This window comes from Mastigoproctus giganteus, chromosome 8 (assembly GCF_048544385.1).
Source record: "Mastigoproctus giganteus isolate SK-2022 chromosome 8, ASM4854438v1, whole genome shotgun sequence".
Lineage (NCBI taxonomy): Eukaryota > Metazoa > Arthropoda > Arachnida > Uropygi > Thelyphonidae > Mastigoproctus > Mastigoproctus giganteus.
In genome coordinates, this window is record NC_143582.1 from 179,065,818 (window position 1) to 179,081,525 (window position 15,708).

At 37.5% G+C, this 15,708-nt stretch overlaps 1 protein-coding gene across 1 annotated transcript in view; it reads left to right on the forward strand.

Moving 5' to 3' along the window:
- Positions 1–15,708, forward strand: part of LOC150082036 (uncharacterized) — a 94,465-nt gene that overhangs the window by 68,098 nt on the left and 10,659 nt on the right. The window contains exons 4-5 of the mRNA XM_090380404.1: positions 9,136–9,228; positions 12,122–12,181. Of these exons, the coding sequence (XP_090236530.1) occupies positions 9,136–9,228; positions 12,122–12,181 (153 nt within the window). The remainder of the gene's footprint in view (positions 1–9,135; positions 9,229–12,121; positions 12,182–15,708) is intronic.

The following is a 15,708-nucleotide window of genomic DNA, read 5'->3' on the forward strand; positions in this document are numbered from 1 at the left end:
AAACAGTATAATATCAACGAATTTAAATTCATGCAAATAAATGCGCAACGGGCCCCAGCAATGGCTGACCAGATTCGGCTGAAGGCAGATGAGAGCAACGCAGATCTTTAAACAGTATAATATCAACGAATTTAAATTCATGCAAATAAATGCGCAACGGGCCCCAGCAATGGCTGACCAGATTCGGCTGAAGGCAGATGAGAGCAACGCAGATATTATAATATTACAAGAGCCCTATACTCACATGAAACAAGTTTGGGGATACCCCCTGAGCTACAAAGTTATTCAGGTGGATGGGGAAACACTATGGGCCTCCCTAGTCATTAGAAAAACGCCACAAGAATTAGTGTACTCAGCTCTGCACTGCCTGGGTCCAAGTCTTGACTGCCATAGAAACCTTTTATGTAATTCCGTCTATAGAAGACCAGGGGAGGACATACTCGCAGCTACCTGGTATCTGTTCTCAACACCCTCCCAGGAGAAAAAAAATTGTTGGTGCAGACGTCAACTGCAGCTCCCCGGCGTGGCATAGTACTACACCCGATCGGAGAGGCACCGCCAACGGCCACAGACTAGAAGACTACCTTAGAAACTCACCGCTTACAATATTCAATCAGCCGAATAACCTTCCCACGTACTGCAACACGCTCTGGGAGTCTACGATTGACGTCTCCCTGGCTACAAGAAACATATCTGGAAACATCACTGACTGGAGAATCCAAGATGCTTGGACAACTTCGGACAGCCGGGTCATAACGTATACAGTAAACAGAAATCTGAACAGACAGCCAATTAACAGGATAATGCAATACAGATATGCAATAGAGAAGGTCGACTGGAAAGTGTTCAAGACGACTAACTGAAACCGTAGATCAACAACTGCCACAGCTTAGACAGGAGCAGGATCCTAACTGCCTCCAAAAACAAGTCACACAGCTTATCACTCAAGTTTTCAATACTACAATGACAAGGAAGAAACCGTCACCCGGGGCTATGCCTTGGTGGAACATGGAGTTACAAAGAATGAGGATATCTAAACAAAACGAAAGGAATTCCAAAGAGCAAGACCAAATTGGCCGGGGCTGAGGTTGAAGAACTCAGACGAAGATATAAGAAAGCCAGGAACACTTATACAGACAAATTAAGGAAAAGTAAATAGGAATCCTGGGAACGTTTGGTGTCAGTCACTGGGAACGCTGACCCCTGGGGGATGGTGTTCAAAGTCACCACAAACAACCTCCCCAGGAAAGAAGTAACAACAACGAGAACCTCGCAGGGAACACTGACAACATCCTGGGAGGAATCTGTATCTAACATCCTGAATACTGCTTTCCACCCAGGATGTTGTCAGTAGAAAAACTACAAGTGGCTGCCGCCCAAAATACAGGGGAAGAAGTGCCCGGGACCCGACCTTCTCGAGCCAGAGATCATCAAGAAGGTTGCGGAGCTTACTCCGGATCTGTTATTACAACTGTTTCACCTCTGTCTGCGCACAGGTGCCTGACGAATGGAAAATTGCAGATGTCAAACTTACAATAAAAAACCAGACCAAGTCTCCTGAACTCCCGGACTCATGCAGACCCATCGCTCTCCTCTCTGTCTGTAGCAAACTGATGGAGAGACTCCTGCACGCTAGAATACAGAACCATTACACAGCTGCAAATTTGGCCTCGCCAAACCAATATGGATTCCGATCGTGACGTTCTACCATGGATGCCCTCCTGAACCTCCAGAGCCCAGCAAACGGATAACAAATACTTTTTGATGATCTCAGTCGACTTCGTTGGGGCGTTCGACACTCTATGGTGGCCGAGCGTCCTCGGCCGACTTAGACAAGGTCAGCTACCAAACAACCTATATAGCATCATGAACAGCTATCTAACTAATAATAGTGAAATCTCAGGAAATTAGGTGGCAGGACCTGCCAGAGTAAAACTTAAACTGCTGGATACCTGGTCTGCCTCCACGGGGCCAAGTGTGGGCAACGTTGGGCCCCAGAAGGGGTACAGCGGCTAAATGGCCAGATGAACAACGATACACAACACTACACATATACAATCAACACTTTATCCATACACTTTTAAACCTCTGGCCTTTGCAGTGAACTGTACTACATCCACAATGAAAGCAATGCAGAGATGTGGGGAAACCCTGGTGCCATTTGACACGAACACACTTTACACTTATCTATCTAATAGAAAAATCACAGTGAACGCCCTTTTGGCAACTTACCAGAAGATTTCATCGCGGGTGCCCCCAAGGGCTCGGTCCTTGGGCCGCTGTTATGGAACATTGTAATGGATGACTTCCTGGCCTTTGACTTGGGAGAGGTCAAATCACAAGCTTTTGCAGACGACCTCATCCTGACGATGGCTGCAACCTCCAGGGCGCAGCTTGAGATCCTGGCAAACAACGCGCTGCAGCAACTTCAAGACTGGGACTAAACGCACTTTCTTAGTGTTTCAACAACAAAAACCAACCCCATCCTCATTAAAGGAACTTGTCAGACCGCCCCAGAGCAAGATTGGGAACAAAACTGTCAAACTCTCTGAACAATTAAAGTATCTTGGCGTGATGCTTGACAAGAATCTTTCCTTCTAGTCACATTTAAAATTTATTAGAACCAAGATTAGGAACTATACTGCCCTAGTTGCCAGGGTCTCCCAGAGGGACTAGGGCCTGAACAAGCGAACTCTTTTGACAGTATAAAGCAATCTTCATACCGGCCATCACATATGCGGCCAGAGTCTGGTATGCAAAGGCAACAACAACTGTTAATAGACGACTTCTGGGCACCATCTAATGATCTGTATTACTATCCTTTTCTCGAGCATATAGCACAGTGAGCACCCATGCCCTTCAAGTCCTGGAGGGGCCGCTTCCCCTGGAGCTGGAGGTGATGTGACTGGGGCTACTGTGACACCTTTCTAAGGGTGCAACTAAGGAATGTCTCGGCTTCACGCTAGATTCATCTAACAACCTAAAAATAGAGAAGAAAAGACTTGACTCCCATCTGCTTTGGTTATTCAACCAAAGGTGAAATCATAAGAAGATTCATCCCGGACATCTGCAAAGTTTACCCCAAACCTCCCCCATAGTTTTCGCCTGGATTATATGCCTCTTGCCTCTTAACAGGACATGGAGCAATCAAAGCCAAGCTCTGTGTTCTAGGCATTGAAGAAGTTCCTAAGTGTGGCGGCCTAGACAGCTGGCAGCACATTATACATGATTTCTCACTCTACGATGACTTGCGTTCGCAACTCATTACCAAAATTATCTTCCTTCAGAGAGATCAAGAGCGTCATCTTTTGGACAGTGCAGAGGAATACCAGGCCTTCTCTGACTTTGAGCAGAACCTCTTCACTAGGTGAAGATGCCTCGTTGTTAGAGGGTAACAATACTTTGGGTGCTGATCACAGAAAAGCGCCAACACACGGCTATGACGTGCAGACCCAGTAAACCTAAGAAAGAAATGAAAACATCAGGATAACAACAAAACTAGCTGATATCTCATACTTCGTGGGATATAAACTCATACAGCCACCACTGTAATCTACAAACAGTTTGCGATGTCAATCCACCTAACAAATAAGAAGACAAACCCTGATGCTTCTATTAAGGACATAAAACAAGGCCATGACTTGGCCGCCTGGACAGGATTCTGAAGACAAAATACATCTGATGGACCTGACATTACTGGATTGACTGCTGACTCTCAACTCGTATTCTACGAACAGGAATACGAGAACGCCAACTGGCAACCTGGGTTTTTTTTTTTTAAATTTAAGTAGTATTTTAGAAAGAAGGAATAAAAGGAAGAAGAGAGAGAAAAAAATGCCTTGACCTGGTTCGTCGATTGTGCTAACCTTCAGCGCCTTAAAGCGATCTGAACTGGACACCCAGGAGAGAAAAAAATGCCTTGACCTAGTTCGTCGATTGTGCTAACCTTCAGCGCCTTAAAGCGATCTGAACTGGACACCCTTGCCTGGCTCTGTGTTCATCCCATTCCCCTTGGCAGGGGAGAAAGGGTTTTAGTTTCCTTGAGGAAGAACCCTCACGGTTAGCAAAGTGGCAGTTATCGGTGTCCTTCTACGTGTGAAAAAAGACCTGGGTTCAAATTCCGTCAAGATATGATGAATTTTTCTACACTTAGAGTGGTAGAAAATGAAAAAGACCTGGGAGTGATTGTGCAGTCAGATATGAAGTTTTCTGAGCAATGTAGACAGGCTGCCAGAGCAGGTCATGGGGTATTGTCAATGATATACAGAAATTTTTCTAGCAGGGAAAAGGATGCGATTATCCCTTTGCATAAGGCAATGGTCAGGTCACGCTTTGAGTACTCCGTACAGGTCTGAAGGCCTCAATGATTTTAGGAAGAATGTAGAGTTGCTTGAGCGTGTACAGAGAAGGGCACGAAGGGGTTCTCTTACCAAGAAAGGCTTAAGTTCTGCAAATTGCAGCGGCTGGAGACTAGGCACCTGCGAGGTGATCTGACTGAGGTGTATAAGGCCTTGAATGGGTTGAGCACGCTGAATTCTGATAGGATTCTTCCTCTTGCTCAGATTACGAACCTGAGGGGGCATAAATTCAAATTGGGGAAAGACAGTTGTAGAATAGATGGAATAGATGTGTGGAAATTTGCCTTTTGCCAGCGGGTGATTAATTGCTAGAACAAAGTTCCATCTGTCGTTGTGGAAGTTGATAGCTTAAATAAATTCAAAGAGGAACTGGACAAACTTTTAGAGGCAATGGTTGTGTGAAATTGGGTGGTTTTTTTTTTTTGTTTTTTTTGTTTTTTTTTTGGCTAATGCTACGTAATGTATGCTTGCTTTCTTGCATCACATGCCTCTATTACTAGTACTACTACTACCACCACCACCACCAGAAAACTAGGCTTTTTTTTTTTATCCAACAAACTTGCCAGCTGACTATAGAATACAAGCAGTTTACAGGTATAATACACCTCTGAGACTTTCTCAATTAGAAAATTACTCTAATTAAAGTGAAAACAAGTTTGCCACTTTGTTTATTTTCCACTAGACCGTACTTTAAATCTCGATTGTTAAATCAAAAAAAATATATATATACAGTATATATATATATATTGAATTTAATTTTCTGCTTACCATCAGAAATTAAGTAGGTATCACACACCAAAATTCGGTTCGTGTTTTCAAACTAAAATTCAAGTCCGTTTAGAAGAGAAAGAGGTTACGAAGTACACTATGAATTCCACAAAACTAAATGTTATAAGGAAAATTTAAACGTGAACAGGCCTTCAACTGGCCCAAAACATGAATACGTAATTTCTCTTTCGAGCCTCTCTCAATCGAACTAAAGCATACAAGAGGAATTCCAATCTCTTGTAATGAGTGTTTTAAGACATTCTGGAAATGTTTCTTTTCTCCTACTTCGATCTTGTAAGTGAAAGTAACTTTTGTAAACCAGAAGTCTCTTTCTCCTTCAGAACTCCTATTAAGCATTCCGTTTCTTTTCTCATTTCTACTCCCCATCCACGAAAGAAAAAAGGATTAACTCCCAGAAGCACTGAAGAGATGTAACCAGGGAAAGTTAAAGCAACCATCTAATCCCCGGTGAACAACAATTGTTGTGTGCGATCAATAAGGTTTCTAACGTAAATCATTCGTGACCTTTTAGGTCTCTGTTGTAAATGTTTTACAGCCGTATAAATAACTATGCCAAACATCTTTGAATACCTCCGGAGAGGAGAGTACCACTTAAGGTGAATATTATTTAATAGAAAAATAAATAACTAATTAATACGTAAAAGCAGAGGCTAGGCTTAAAGAAATACTTTTTAATTTTGTGCGTTACACTAGTAATTATTTATTCCATTACGTTGTACAGGTACCACAAATATTTATCAAGTTGTTGTATTCTTACTCTTCTACTTTCGCATTCTTTTTTTTTTTATTTATTTATTTTTTTGCTTTATAATGAAATTTAATGTAATCAAATGTAATGACACAGCTTTCAAAGTAACTAATTAAGATATGATTTGACGAAACCAAGTGCAAACTTTAAGTCATTTTTATTCAGCTGATGTAAACTGATGCGATTACTAGTGCCAAGTCCGTGCTTCAAAAGCACAAGAAGCGATTAGCTTATTTTAATATTTATTTTTAAATGCAATTTGGAATATAAATGCCATTAGTGGGCTGACGTAACCGAGTAGTCAGGAGCGAGAATGCAATAGCACGCGCTCTTTGAGTGGACCGCAGTTCAAGCCCATGACTGTTAAATACTATTAATGTTTGCATTGATGATTTATTATAAATTCCACTGACCTGGTGGTGGGGCCGGAGTATAAACAGGAATTTATTCAATACTTACATTTTTCTTAATGCGATCAGTTATTTACAATACAATTAAACTTAATTTTATGTTACAGATATTTATACCGCCGATAAAGTTAACCAACATATTAAAGCCAATAGGGAAGTACAATGCAATCATAATAATGTTTCTGTTGCCAACTATTTACACTACTATTTCTGCAGATATCAATTCCTGGTCTATCAAACGTAAGAGTTAACTGCTGTAATAATCAGTATTAACTAACAAGTAGACAGAGTACCTTTTCAAATCGCAAGCCTCAGTAACACTGGATTTATATGAATGTTTTAAAACTTGGAACCACTGCGCCCGAGTAAATCCGACGTTGGTTCTCGGGTAAATCAATCGACGCTTTTAGCCTGGAATAATTTTTTTTTAACTGAGTGTATATTAATGACATTGCGCCTCGGTAAAGAAAGTTCAATCGGGTAGTTTCGAATCACCTCGTGGGCTTAGTTGCTTTGGCAACTAAGCCCATGAGGCATCAGCATGTTGTGTCTGTAACATTTGTATTTTAAAGCAGACTTTCAGGATGAAAAAAAAAGAAAGAAAAGAGAAAGAAAATTCTTATATATACCAGTCCTGCTTAAAACAGTTGATACCTGTCTCAGGAATCGAATCTTTTTAGCCGGGTGGAAATAGCACACAGTCATTTTACATTCAAGGAAACTTCAGTAAAATAGTAATTACATACCATTTAAAAAGGATCATTCTCATTTTCTTTAAGCAAAACAGTTTACATAAAAAAGTTTACAAGATAATTCTATATTAATTAATGAAATCTAAGTTGGCTGATTTACTTTTAACAGTTTAGACATTCCAATTTATTGAGATAACTTTTCTGTTTATTAATCAATTTCATTTATATATATATATACATACTATATAAATAATATATAATATATAAATATAAATAATATATAAATATATAATATATATATACTATATATATATATTATATAATAAAAATATAATATATATATATATATATTATATAATAAAAATATAATATATATATATATTATATAATAAAAATATAATATATATATATATATATTATATAATAAAAATATAATATATATATATATTATATAATAAAAATATAATATATATATATATTATATAATAAAAATATAATATATATTAAAAAAAATATATATATATATACACACATGTGACACAAGCGACATCATCACGAGTCTTGCATAACAATACACGCGAAGCATGCACGGACTATCTAAAGCTAATAACGCTGCATTACTACTAAATTTAGAATTTCTATTTTCCATACAAATTTTATAGAAAAAAGAAATAATTCTTCAAGGACAGAAACGAGATCTTCCAAGCAGATAACGCGCCGTGTCATTGGGCCCGCACTGTGCACGAGTTGTTCGAGGAACACGGTGAAGATATCACCCATCTTGATTAGCCTCCAAATTCGCCTGATCTTAATCCAATTGAACACCTGTGGGATGTTTTGGAACGGGAAGTGAGGCGTCACATACACGCAACCGTCATCTATTCCGACACTGTAGAAAGTCGTAGGCTGCAGATCCCTAGGTACGTCTTTAACCTTGTCTTGGGTTAACTCCATCTAGTGGAGTCAATGCCTAGGCGAATAGCAGCGGTTATCCATGCTCACGGTGGCCCAACACCGTATTAGGTAGGTCGTCAAAATTCAGTGATCACCCAGTGTTTATTACAAATTATTAGTGCAAAAATTACTTAGACATTTCAGAAAGCACTTTAAGCATTGGTTTGTCAGCTGCTCGCCACGACAACAAATAAACTATCATTAAGGTACACAGTAAGCGGCTGATTATAGTTTCAGATGAAGAAATTTCTTGTAACTAACAATTCGAGAGAATATCAGTCTAAATAAAATTTTTCTTAGTACTAAATGGTATATCGGATTGTAATCTGCAAGGTTTGGGAGTCAATTGAAGAATACTTGACAGATTAGATTTTTTTTATTTCGGATATTTGCAAAAATCGTTCAAGATAATGGGAAAGGCGGCGGCGATTATCTGTCCACGAAATCACAGTTCGCTGAAGATTAATGAACTAGTTACTGACAGATTAAGTGAAAAAGGTTTATGGTGGAAGCGAGTCGATTTCTTGCGATAAATTTTCTGGAAAGGTTTGTCCTTAAACTCTGTTTCAGGCTAAAAATTACCAGTTTGGCCAATGACAAACCCTGTTACCTTTTTAAATCTTTAGTATTGTCACATTGAGAGTTTACGTGTTCAGTATGGAATGCACATTCAGTCACCCACATGGATAAAATAGAATCTTTACAAGCTAAGAGGATGAAATTTTTATTACTCCTAGACAGCGTCACTACTTATCACAAATTACATTATGATACACGTAAGTACGTTTGAAAAATATCATTTAAAATTCCTGATATTTCGGTATCTTTCATAAGTCTTAGATTAATTTACAAAGTTCTTCACACTGCATGTCTTAGTGTAACCTTTTTTACCATATATTCAAATTAATATTCCTTAAAGTGTTATAAATTACGGAGAGCAAAAAAGCAGGTATTATGCATGCTATTTGCTATATTTAGACTTAACAGATCAATTACTGAAATATCCTTTAAATTTTAAACAAATAGTTCCAAAATTTAATGGCAGCTTAAAGTAATTTGTTCCGTTTAATACGTTGCCGACTGACGCAAGTAGTGGGTATAGTTATTGCCTCAATGTTTCTATAATTAAGGCTAGACAAAAGTAGTTTATTGTGTTGGCTAACTTATTTGTTTCTTTGAGATAGGACAATCGATTGATGTTGCTACCATGGGTTGTGGCTGTCTCGTTAACAACAGTTCTCGACGTAGTGATGGCAGTCTACTTAATCTTGGAAGCTGTAGGTGAAGTTTGTACTGCATTTCATTTCTTCATTATTATTATAATGTTCAAAATATATTCAACTATTTTAAATTTTGTTCTGTTTAGCCATATTCAGTGTGATTTCTGGATTAAAGTTGTATACGGGATGAACTGTGATAAATTCTACAGTGAATCCCTGACAAAAAAAAAAAAAAAAAAAAAGGAACGGAAAATATGTTCTTGGAATTTTTTTCTAAAACGACGTAGTTATTAAGAAAAATTATGTTGATATTTCGTGACGTCATCTCCAGTAGAGAAATGGATGCAAAATGACTACACTGAAATACTGAAAATAACGTAAAGCATGCTCACACGAAACAACGTGAATTAAAAATTAAAATCCATTTAAACAGCATGAAATATCTTAATAAATTTTAATAAAGTTTACGTCTTTTCTGAATTCAAGCCAATTGCCCCACGAGTGCGTTTTAGGTTATTTACTATATTCCATTGTAATCATCTCGCTATGCATCCATTTTGTGATTCCGAAAGTGACCTAATGAAACGATTTTTTTTTCTTAAAAACTACGCCGCTTTAAAAAAAAAAAAAAAAAATATATCGAAAAATATTTTCGTTTCCTTTTGTTGCCAAAATCCACTACAGAATTTACGACATGCAATTCTGATTCAACCCACATTTGCGAATAGAAATTCAATAATAATTATTTATTAATTATTATTATTTTTTTCATACACATCAACATAGGCTATCCATATACCGTATATTAGCATTAGTACTGGCAAATGATGCAAGAAAGAAAGCAAGCTTATAGAGCAGTGCAAAAAAAAAAAAAAAAAAAAAAGACACCTCGCATTTCACCTCTTCATTCCCTCTAATAGCTTTTGTCCAGTTCTTCCTTGAATTTATTTAAGCTATAAACTTCCACAACAAAACAGATGGATGTTTCTTCCAGCAAACAACTACCTGCTGGCTAAAGGAAAACTTCTGTACATTTATTCTGCAACTTACCTCCCTAAATTTGAATGTGTGCCTCTTCATGTGTGTAGTCTGAGCAAGAAGAAGAATCCCATCAGCATTGAGCTTACTCAATCCATTCAAAGCCTTAAACATTTCAATTAGATCACCAGGCAGCCGCCTAGTCTCCAGACGCGTGAATTTATAGAACTGAAGCTTTTCTTGGTAAGAGCGCCCCTATTGTCCCTCTCCAATCTCATTGCCATTCTTTATACTCATTCCAGTTCCGGTGTCTATTATAAAATTCATCCATATATCTATCATAAAATTCATATACAGTGTATATATATATATGTGTGTGTGAATATAAAATTCATCCATATATCTATTATAAAATTAATATAGTTTGTTAGTTAGGAGCATTAGCAACTAAGGCCATATTGTCCGGGATATGCGGTGGTCATTCCCTGACCTTTCCGCATCCTACGTATTTTGGTGGTGACGGGCTCGAACCCCGGTCTAATCAAGAAGCGTGTGCTACGCACTGCTGCTCCTTCCCACCTGGCTACGGAGGCGCTTAAATTAATATATATATATATATATATATATATATATATATATATATTCTCTGCTGGACAAAAAACTCGAGTATACGGAAGTAAAAACCACGCTACTCTCGCCTGAGACCGACTAATTTCAGCTACCTTTATTAAAAAGGCCCATAACAATTCCCAGCAGCATTGACAGGATTCGAACAAGTCTTTTTCACCCGGTGTGTGGAGGACGGGATTCTACCAACTATGCTAGCCACGTAAGTTTATATTACATACACAGTACATATACAAGTCGGTATGGGAGTGATGCATAATATACAATTAGGTCTATATATACAAACTAAATAACATGCTATACATACACAACAGCCTAAAAGTCTGAAATCACAGCGTATGACAATGTAACAGTTAAATATAAAAAACAACACACTACAAAGTATTTTAAGATATTTTTATTAAGCTTTGAAAAATTACAACAAAAAATATTTAAATGATTAATATTAACAACTCTATTGAGTTTTCATCAAAATATCCTGCCCGAGATTTTATCACTGCCTTACACAGACATTCTAGCGATTAATTTTATAATAGTGTCTTGACTAACATTATTCCAAGTGATCTGCAAAGTTTCTCATGAATTTTGTGAAGATGGGCAGACTTCACGGACTTGACGGTCTTATGGAATCATATGTTGTTTACCCCATCTAGATAATTCCATAAAAGCTCATTGGGTTTAAGTCAGGCGATTGGGGTGACCACTCCATTATTTGAAATACTCGTGTGCTTAGTTGCTAAAAAGCCTCTGCACGGCTTAAAGCTTCGGATGTTGGAATATACATTTTTTTCCCAAAAACTCAAAAGTCCAGATGACATTGCATTATGTTCAAGACTCTTTTTATAGTCTTCATTTCTTAAAATTCCTCCAATTTCATGATGGAACCACCATTGTGTTTGACTGTAGGCACTTTTCCACTCCTGATCTGGGCAAAAGTCCCATACTGGGACTTGTTTCTGAAAGCAGGATTCCTCTTTGTTTTGCATCTCTCTCTCTCTCTCTCTCTCTCTCTCTCTCTCTCTCTCTCTCTCTCTCTCTCTCTCTCTCTCGTGTGTGTGTGTGTGTGTGTGTGTGTGTGTGTGTGTGTGTGTGTGTGTGTGTGTGTGTGTGTGTGTGTGTTCACAATCTCAACATTAGTTAGATTACATTTAATTGTCGTAATAAAAGCACTGCAAACATTTCCCTTTTGTTGTACAGATATTAACTTATTTGAAATGTTTCATGTAGTAAAATAGTTACAGTATACTTCATATTATTACTGAGAAATATACAACATAATCTTTTAACTAAAGGAGTATGAGTGCACTAAAGATACATTCAATACCTTTTTAAAAATTTTTTACAGACAATCGACCCAGTTGTTGCAATACTCTTCGCAGTGGATTTTCTCATATGTGGCCTGCATGTAAGTAGTACAGATTTGGTTCCTTATTTAGAGAATAGTGCTATACTGAAGTTTCTTTTTCTCTGTTTCTTTCTGTTCTTATTTTAATTTCATGATTATTTTCCATCACTACAAGCATTTTTGTGGTGATATTTTTACTAGTAAAAAACATGGCAGTTAAAATAAGAAAAGAAAAGAAAAGCAAAAACAAAAGTTAAAATAGTCAATGAATGATTTTCATGCCTGGATGGAGGAATGGCATTTTCTTGTTTGCATCGAGGTACAAGTCCAGCCTTTCATTTTATTTTAAATATAAGGAATTGCATATACTTTAAATAAAATATTTATAACAACCAGGTTATTGGGAGCCATTGATCAGGAATATAGACCTTGTCAAATAAATTCAGTATTACTAAGCGTCCATAGTCGAGTGGTGGAAGAAACGGAACGGGAGTACAGTAGCACACACTCTTTGAATAGACCCTCACTGCTAAATATAGTCGATCTGCCAACCTGCACTGGACCAGAATGGCAGATTATGGTCCACTTCCCTCAACATGAATTGTTGAGGAGGCTTCCAACCTGCAGTGAATTGATAACGGCTGCTGCTTACCTTAAGCGTCACATTGCTAACTAATACCGAGGATGGATATACTATGACAAGTGGAACGCAAGCTCATCTATACAATTAAGAATACCAAGATGACCTATAATGTAGAATTTATTTGTAGTACTCCCAAACTAGGCCGTGCTTCCTTCCATATGCCAGCTATTTTTAAAATCCCTGCTGTGATTGTCATGATGTGGATTATAATTTCCTCTATACATAAAATATATACTTTATTTCTAAATTCACCTTATAAAAAGATGAAATAAAAATTATTAATTTTAAAGTCAGTTTCAGGTGAAACTAAACAGTGTAAGTGAAAGGAAAGAGCGACTGAATACTGTATCGATGCTGCTTGACCAGAAAAGGTTGCGCACTTCTGCTGGGGAGTGTCGAATATCATCGATAACATGCAGTTAGTCGAACTTTTAGGGCATTGTTTCTTGAGCTCTCTGTTCATGTAAATACAGTACAAAGTTGTAATGGCTGACTGAGAATTATATATATTCATTATATCTTGTATGTGCAATTTCTGTAGGAATTAAACCTTTACGAAGTATTAGACACCTTTAATCCGATGCATAACAGTTCTCTGCTTCCTCCCTCCCCTACCCACACCCCGAGAGGTGGGACTTGAGTTCCTTATGACGAAGCTAGAAAGTTTTCTAAGCTATTTAAGCTAATCTTATGTTGGAGAAGCGATATATTCGCTATGATTCATGTATTCTCTGAATGTTATATGTATTTTATTTTTACTCAATGACTGCAGTTTTTCTATGCAATTTTCTGTTTTATCAGCTTGTATGTAAATATAATTAATGTCTCCAATTAGATTGTTACATTCCTCAGGATATCTGTAACGGGAATCGTATACTTGTAAAAAAAAATTTGTGAATAAAGAATTTTATTATATTATTACAAATTGGCCAACACCAAAGTTCCGTTCCTGAGACGATTAAAAGTGTGTGGGAAGTACGACTTGGCTAGTTTGGTTCTGGACGCTGCATAGATAAACACTTGATTTTTGTAGTTTATCTCAGTCGCAAAATTGAGATCGTCATCGAAGCTGCTGACCTGAGACAACATTAGAAAAGGAAGGAAACGATCAGGCAGGTATAATGTAGTGTATTTAGAACAACCCTCAAAGCTGGGAAGGAAGTCTCCCACAGCAGGTATCCTTTGTGGATGGAGCAGAGATTAACGCCACAACCACTTACACAGTAATGACTAGCCTCTGAGAGTCAATAAGGTCGGAAAGACTTGGAAGTCCTATTGCATTTGCTAGTGATGTTCTGAGACGACAGACTGTATTTCCAATTTGCCTACTTAAGTAGCTAATATTAAGATGCTGCAACAGACTTTGCGGTCGTTGAATCGGCAACTTTCCATACTTCAGAATACATTAATGGTCAATAAACAATGTATCTGATGTATTTCTTGATGATTCCAGGTTTTTAGCAGGAAAAAGATTTTTTCTAGACGGAGTTGAACTCGCGTTAGGGTTCCGCCAAAATACATTATATACCTGTTTGTAAAATAATAAGAGAAGTTTACTTCAATATAGTACGTAGAACACTTCCGTATGATACTCTCCAGAAATTAAAACGAAAAAATCGAAAAACTTACACTGGAGTAACAAATAATTAAAAAATTAAAAATCAATTTAACACAATTTAACGCAATTAAAATAAGAAAATTAATTAAAAGAATTTTAACGAAATTTAAAGAATTTTTCGTTAAAATTCTTTTAATTAATTTTCTTCTTTTTAATTGCGTTAAATTAATTTTTAATTGTGTTAAATTGAGTTTTATTGTGTTAAATTGATTTTTAATTATTTGTTACCCTAATGTAAGTTTTTCGATTTTTTTTTTCGTTTTAATTTCTGGAGAGTATCATACGGAAGTGTTCTACGTATTATATTGAGGTAAACTTCTCTTATTATTTTACAAATATTGATATCAACGTAGAACGCATTGAGCATTACAGCTCTGGTTCATACTATCTAATTGTATACCTGTGTACGAGATTCTGTTTTGTTGTTCAGAACAGCCTCATGGCTCATGAAGTGAGTTGATCTAGCTGAATACTAAACCGCAGTTTCGGATAGGGATAGAATACTACACCTGTCACGCTGAGATGTAATAATTGGTACCTAACGTTGGTGTGGTCATTGAAGGATTTCTCTTTAAGAAAAGCACCATCAGCTTGAGCTTCTCAGGGTTGGTTACATTAGTGAAGAAAATATACCATTATTATTATTATTGGTAGTAGTAGTTGTTGTTGTTTTTGTTGTAGTGTCATATGATGCAAGAAAACAAACAAAGTATCAGCAAAAAAAAAAAAAAAAAAAACCATCCTTCAAGTTGAATTTATGTCTTCCCCTCAATGGCCTCTAGCCAAGTGGGAGTGCCGTAGCACATGCTCTTTGAGTAGACTGGGGTTCAAGCCCCCCTGACTGCTCAATATGGTCGATCCGCCAACCCGCGCTGGACCAGCGTGGCAGATTGTCAATTTCCCCTCAACATGAATTGTTGAGGAGTCTTCCATCCTGCAGTGGACTGATAATGGCTGCTTCTTACCTTACCATATGGGTAGTCTGAGCAAGAGGAAGAATGCCATCAGCATTGAGCTTGCTCAATCCATTCAAAGCCTTAAAAAGTTCAATCAGATAACCTCGCAGGTGGCTAGTCTCCAGAAGCGGAAATTTGCAGAAACGAAGCTTTTCTTTGAAAAACCACCCTTTCGTTCCCTTCACCCGTTCCAACAGATCTACATCCTTCCTAATATGAGGTCTCCAGACCAGTATGCAATACTGAAGATGGAACCTAACACTGCCTTGTACATTGGAATAATCACCTCCGCATCCCTGTTAGCAGTCTTACTGGTTATCATTGAGAAACCTTATGAGCTGTTCTGGAAGCTTGTCTGCACTGCTCAGAC